General features: G+C 43.2%; 1 protein-coding gene across 1 annotated transcript in view; it reads left to right on the forward strand.

Moving 5' to 3' along the window:
• Positions 1–4,500, forward strand: part of LOC108520688 (SH3 domain-containing kinase-binding protein 1-like) — a 127,069-nt gene extending 122,569 nt beyond the window's left edge. The window contains exons 5-6 of the mRNA XM_017860158.1: positions 4,100–4,305; positions 4,453–4,500. Of these exons, the coding sequence (XP_017715647.1) occupies positions 4,100–4,305; positions 4,453–4,500 (254 nt within the window). The remainder of the gene's footprint in view (positions 1–4,099; positions 4,306–4,452) is intronic.
• The last annotated feature ends 2,291 nt before the right edge of the window (positions 4,501–6,791 follow it).

Here is a 6,791-nt window from a genome sequence, read left to right on the forward strand (position 1 = left end):
AGGATGATGTGTCTAAATCTGTATTATGCATGGGTCGTAGTCTCCAAAGAGAAGCTTGTGCTGTACAATTGAGTTAATTAAGGAGTCCATTTGATTGGATTCCCTCTCATTAATTGAAGTTTTCCTATTCTTTAAGTTACAATGTTGAAATGGCTTACAGGTTTAAACTGGGCATAATGTACATGCCAGTCATTTGCAGAGGCAAGCCCCAATTTTGGGTGCTCATGCCATACTGGTTGCATGGGGACTTTGGGCTCATTCTGTAAAATTCTTAAATCCTGCTTAATGGTCTCTACTTAATTTTGTGGGTGAAGCTCTTACGGCAGATTCATTGAAGGCAAGTTCAGTTAAAGACTCTTCCTCTTCCTTCTTTTGCCATCATTTGCTCCCTCCTCCCCGCTCTCTTGTTTTCTCTCCCCTTCTCTTCTCTCATTCACTGTCAGGAAAGACTACCTTTGAAGGGACAATTCTGTACCGAGCTGCACCGGGAAAGACGGAGGGCCACAGACGCTATTACAGTGAGTGACCTTAACAGCAGAAGGCAATTGTAAAGATAAGATCTGGGTACTTGTGTTTTTTGATGCAGCTGCCCTTTCCTGAGCTGCTCATGCTTATGCCAAGTGTCTGTGCGAATTTCTGACCCAAGGACATGGACTTATTTGTCTGAGATAAGTGCCATCTCCTTGGTGTGTGCTAAGAAGCATTCCCAGCACCAGCCCCTGGCGCTTTTGTTTGCTTTCTGCGTCTATCATGTATGTGATATGCGTGCATGAACCGTACGTGCAAACAAAGGAGCAGTAGCATTTGTCATGGCATATGTATTTGTACCAGTATCTCTGGGCTTCTGGGGTGGTGTAAGATGGCTTCCTGCAGAGATGTCAACCTCTCATGGTTATTGCTTTTTCTGAGTGGGTCATTGGAAACCAATAAAGCATTTTGTCATTGTGTGGTTCAAAGAAGTAAGAATTTGGCATGAAAGTTCATGCCAGAAATGGCATTTTGCTTTGCTCACTCAGCCAATCACCACATGGCAGACTTTTTTTGGCAGGACCAATGTGGAGCCTTTTGTGTTGTGAAATAAGGCTGCCAAAAGTTGAGGGGAAGGAGATGAATGAGATACCCTTAGAACAGTTCTTGCCACACAGTGAGCTCTATCCATGTGAGTGTTAAATTGAAAATAGATAAAAATGTCTCATGGATCTCAACTGATCAATGCTGGAAGACTGGGTACATTCCACAAAATTGGACAGTTAAAGGACTTTCAGAAACAAAATTGAGGAGGCTTTCTTCTTTTTTTTCACCTTGAAGGAAAAGCATCCACCTTAGTGTGCATTTACATATATGCATACATACATATATGCATGGATATGATGAGAGAGAGAGTTCAGACATGAACACCAGAGCCATGCTTCACAAACTGGGGTCAAGTTTATTCTCCTTACCACTCCACCATGGGAAGGTGCCTGGCCCTACTGCACATGACCTCACTACACATGCAGTGTGCCGCCTGTGCCTCACCGTGGGATTTTGACAGCACCTAGATTGCTCTGTGCCCTGTTCATTTAGATGACTCCACCACCAGCCACATGTCTGGAAGTTACACCAGTGCACACTGTTAAAACACTAAAGCATCGCCCCAGTCACCATACTTTCTGTAGTTCTCTCACCACTGCCTACCTGTAATGAGCCCTTCATGAACCAACCCCTATCCACAGTCCACACTCTGGGTTGCACAACCCAAGAGTGTCACCTGGCATTCTGGGCCTGACATGGGGACATTTTATGGGATAACGTGCATGACGGGCATGAGTCACTAAAAGATATATCACCAAATGAACATGAAAATGAAAAGTCACCTTTCTTTCCCTCTAAAGGGAAGGAACTAGATTTTGAATTATTTTTTACCAACACAGATAGTTAGATGTTTAATTTATACACTTAGAAGTGATAGAACCAGCCTTCCAGAAGTTCTGGAAGAAAAATCTGCCGTGTGTTTCCTTCCCAGGCCATGCTTGTGTGGTTGAATGACTGTGCAACCTCTCCCTGTGTAACGTAGAGTATTTCTCACAGTGATTAGTATAAACATTTTAAGATGAGCCCAGAAGACAGTAAATCCCAAAAACCAGAAGCTCAGTGAAATGAGGATGGCAGTGGCTGAAAATATTATGGTTCTAGCTAATGGTGAATGATAGAAGAACCCTTCAAATTCTTCTCTTTGGAAAACTAAAATAGACTTGCCCTAATCTGTCTGCCCTGCTGCCTTCTGGTGGTGATGGGAGGAGCGTGCTGAGGGACGGGGGTGGTGATGGTTTCTTTCCACTAATGGTTTCTTTATTTCACCCTCTAATGGCTCTTTCCAAGCCAGAAAGGAATATACAAGTCATTTATCACATAGAAAGAATCTATAAGGCAAAATGAGAACATGTTGAGGGGGAAGTGATACAATATTTAGACTCCAAAATTGTATCTCCAGCAGGGATATTTGCAAAAACAATGAACAGATAAACACACAAATGGATAGCTAATGGAGGGAGGGTTCTTGATGTTTACACACTCTAATCCTGTCCTGTGAATTGCAGCCGACCCCCTTGTTGTGGGCTGTTCCTCATTCGGTCCTGTGTTCTTGCTCACAAATGCTGGTTTTCAGTTAATTAAAATGTACACGGGGATCTTTCTCTTCCCCACCTTTTGGCTTAAAATACCATTTTATGGAAAACAGCAGCAACAACAAACAAAACCATTGTTTTAAGGATTTGATTCTGAAACGTGTTAGCAGTTTATAATGACCTTTCTATATTTTGTCTGTTCTCATTTAACAGTTTCTTCCTGCACTGAGACTTCCTTATTTGAATGACTTCAACATTTTATGAGATTTTATGTGAGCAAGTATTTGGTGTATCATTCTTATGGACTAGGAGGCCACCTTACCTGTAGGAAGATAATGCACAATTGGCTAATAGAGAACAACATTTGATGGCGTACTTTCATTTCAAGGGCATGGTTATGATCAGGACTTATGTAGTAAATGTTCAGGAGCTATTCTACACCTCTAGAGGCTTTCAGAGACAGATTAATGATAGAGTTTAGTATTCCATAAAATATTCTTTGAATCCTGCCCTTTTATGGCATAATTGATATACTGACCATCAAAGGAAGAATGTACATCCAAAAATTAAGTAGACACAAATAGGCTCTTCCTTTTAGGAACATGATTATGGGCAGAGCATGGGAAAAAAAGAATCTGGGGAGGTAAGTGTCCATGTTGTCTTGCTGATAACTATTTTATGACTCCCAAACACATACCACAGAAGGTCAGAGAAAGAGTATCATGTCCCCAATGTTCTTCTTTGGAAAGGTATTCAGCTTTGGGAAAACAATGGTGTTTAAAGGAGAGAAGAAGGGCTGTAGGTTTGGGGGATTCTGGCCTCTGGGAGGACAGCTTCCTTTCCCCCTTTAACAAACCTGATCATCTTGCTAGTGAAACCATCTTAATGTCAAGTTTGGTTTAATGCTTTCCTAGAGAAATATGTCTGCATGCATTTATTCCTTGTGAAGCCATCCAAAAAGATTTAATTCTTTGGCAGTTATAATTTTGTGTGGTTTCTTTAATTGCTAATTTGTTTAAATGGCTTTTAGCTTTACAGTTTCCCTTTAGGAAATGTTACTTTCATTGCTAATTGCTAATTGACATGAGTCATAGAGATTGGAGGTACAGTATGTGGTACTGACTGGGTGGGGAGGCGACAAGGTGGGTGGGAAGGGTTGCTATTGCACAGGCTATGGCAAGACAAATTTGGATCAAAACTAGGCTCCCGGCTAAAGAGGGGTGAATTTCACATGTACGAAGATCTCTGCTTTGGAATTAGATTTGCTGAAAAGTTGTTTTGATTCACATCTTAAAATTAAAAGTAAGGAATGGGGAGATCAAACAAAACTCAGAGCCAGTCAAACTACTCAACATACTGAAGACAAAAGCCTAGTGCAAGTTATCCTGTGTCCAGTCACACTTTTAGAGGTGGTTCCTGGCCGGTTGTGAAGTTCTTCTTCAGGGCTCTGGCTATTTCTGAGCTCTTTCTCTCCCCATTCCCCCTCTTGACAGGTTTAAGGGAAACCACAGGCTCTGAGAGTGATGGGGGTGACTCAAGCAGCACCAAGTCTGAAGGTGCCAACGGGACAGTGGCAACTGCAGCAATCCAGCCCAAGAAAGTTAAGGGAGTGGGCTTTGGAGACATTTTCAAAGACAAGCCAATCAAACTAAGACCAAGGTCAATTGAAGTAGAAAATGACTTTCTTCCGGTGGAAAAGGTATGTTCGACAGTTTCTATTTGATTTCAACATAATGTGGAATATCCAAAAGTATGTTGTGGGGTTTGGTGCCGGAAGCTTCCAATTCCTCTTTTAGGATTTCCATGTCCTCATGTACTAGCTGTTTGTCCTGTCTCCTTTTTTTAGCTCTCCCTCTATGTGGGAACGACTTCCCTCAAAAGGCCCATGCTCTAGTTTGCTGCTTTCTTTCTTGCTGATCTCTCTAGGGAATGTTTCTCAGGATGACTTTTCAAATGGACCAGCACTTCTCTATCTGCTTCCCAGAAAAACCCCTCATTCCTGGACCCACCTAAATGCATGACCCTGACACTTTTCAGACACTGGCCAGTCTCTCTCCTCTCCTTGTACATTTCTCTAGTGCTTTGTACTTGGGTGTGCTGACTGTGGTTCTGCACTAGAGTGAAGGAATTGTGCACCTTTTCTCTAAGAGTTAGTTGGAGATAATCTCAGACTGTTTAAAGGAAGTCTCCTGTGGGTGTGAATGATGGAGATGGCCTGTGCTGTGACTCCCTGGGTTGTTCCCTTCAGGAAGCTGGCTGTTTGCTTCTGCCTCTGGTTCTGGGCTAGCAAGAGGCAGGCAGCATGTTGCTGCTGAGTACGTGGTTACCACAGCAACACACCCAGAGCCCTCCCGCTTGTGGCTGCCGATGACGTCTACTGTGGTATACTTCTAAGCATTGTAGCCTTGCTTAGGAGTTGATAAATACCGTGGAATTTTCCAGATTATAATAAGCTACACTTGTGCTGTGCTTAAGGCATGTTTGTTAATTCGATCTACTGCTGAAATGTTTGCTTTGACGTCTGTACCAGCAGATTTGGGGAATGGGGTATTGGCAACCTCTCTAATTCAGGTTTATGGGTGACTTTTAAGTGTGTTTGTTTGTTTGTTTGTTTTTGGTGGGATAATATTTTAAAGGTTGCATCATCTTCTGCAGCTGTAGGACATCCACCCCTCTACCCACCCTCAGCAACCTTGCCCAGTGTCATCATGCATTAGAAACAGAATCTGAAAAGGAAACTTTTCGAACACTAAATCCCTCTAGAGATGAGTCAGGCGGAAAGGGCAGATACCTAGAAATTAAAAACTGTTTCATTTAAACTCTTTTTTTTTCAATGTTGAAGTTTCTTTCAGCCAGCATTGTTCCTTTCAGCAATCAATATATGATATTTTTCAAGATCTGAAAACTAGTGTCCCAGCTCTTGAGCTCACTTCTGTTTCATATGGTCACATAAAGATTCCTGTAAACATTTACAAAAGAGCAAGTCCCCATGTTGGAAAGGAACAATGGATGCAGTTTTTCTTCATTTTATTCAAGTGGTTGAAGTGAAAATGACCATTGACTCAGTCAGCAAACAGTTTATTCCTTTTGTTTGTTTTATGATTCCTGGCCTTTATCTTCTTCATGTAGGAGGACTGTGTGTGTGTTTGTGTGTGTGTGTGTGCACGCGCACACGCACGTGTGTGTATGACTCTAATTATTGCTATTACTATTAGTTTTAGCTACCAATAATAAATTGAATTACTGTTGATAGCAATGTCAATGTCAAATATAATACTTGAAAGTTTTTATCCCAGCACATTTCTTTCCTGAACCTCAGAGCTGTATGTCCAACTGCCTGCTTACTTCAATATCTCCACTTGAAGATCTTAAATTCATATCCATTTGCCTAAACCTGAACTCATCATCCTCCTCCAGCTGCTCTACCCATAGCTTTCCCCATCTCAGTAGAAGACAGTGCCATCTCCCACTCCTATTGCTCAAGACAGAAACCCTCAGGTTGTCCCTGACTCTTTCTCTCAGCTCTGCCTCCTAAGTGTGTCCATCATCCACCTAGGTCTCATCGCTTCCACTGCTCCTTCATAGTGATTTCTGCCTCTCCCCATCCCCCTACAGTTTAGTCTTAAGAGCGACGCCAGGGAGAACCTTTGAAAACCCAAGTCACGAGATTAGGGAGCAAGATGGCCGAATAGGAACAGCTCCAGTCTCCAACTCCCAGCGTGAGCAACACAGAAGACCGGTGATTTCTGCATTTTCAACTGAGACTCCACCTCTGGGGACAGCGCACAGCTGAAGACCAACAGGGGAAGCAGCGGGGGCCTGTGCAGACGCGAACGACTCTGTCTGACAGCTTTGGGGAGAGCCGTGGATCTCCCAACGCGGAGGCTGAGATCTGAGAATGGACAGACTGCCTGCTCAGGTGGGTCCCTGACCCCTGAGTAGCCTAGCTGGGAGACATCCCCCACTAGGGGCAGTCTGACACCTCACACCTCACAGGGTGGAGTACACCCCTGAGAGGAAGCTTCCAAAGGAAGAATCAGACAGGTACACTCGCTGTTCAGCAATATTCTATCTTCTGCAACCTCTGCTGCTGATACCCAGGCAAACAGGGTCTGGAGTGGACCTCAAGCAATCTCCAACAGACCTATAGCTGAGGGTCCTGACTGTCAGAAGGAAAACTATCAA

Source organism: Rhinopithecus bieti, unplaced genomic scaffold (genome assembly GCF_001698545.2).
Source record: "Rhinopithecus bieti isolate Rb0 unplaced genomic scaffold, ASM169854v2 scaffold_54524, whole genome shotgun sequence".
Lineage (NCBI taxonomy): Eukaryota > Metazoa > Chordata > Mammalia > Primates > Cercopithecidae > Rhinopithecus > Rhinopithecus bieti.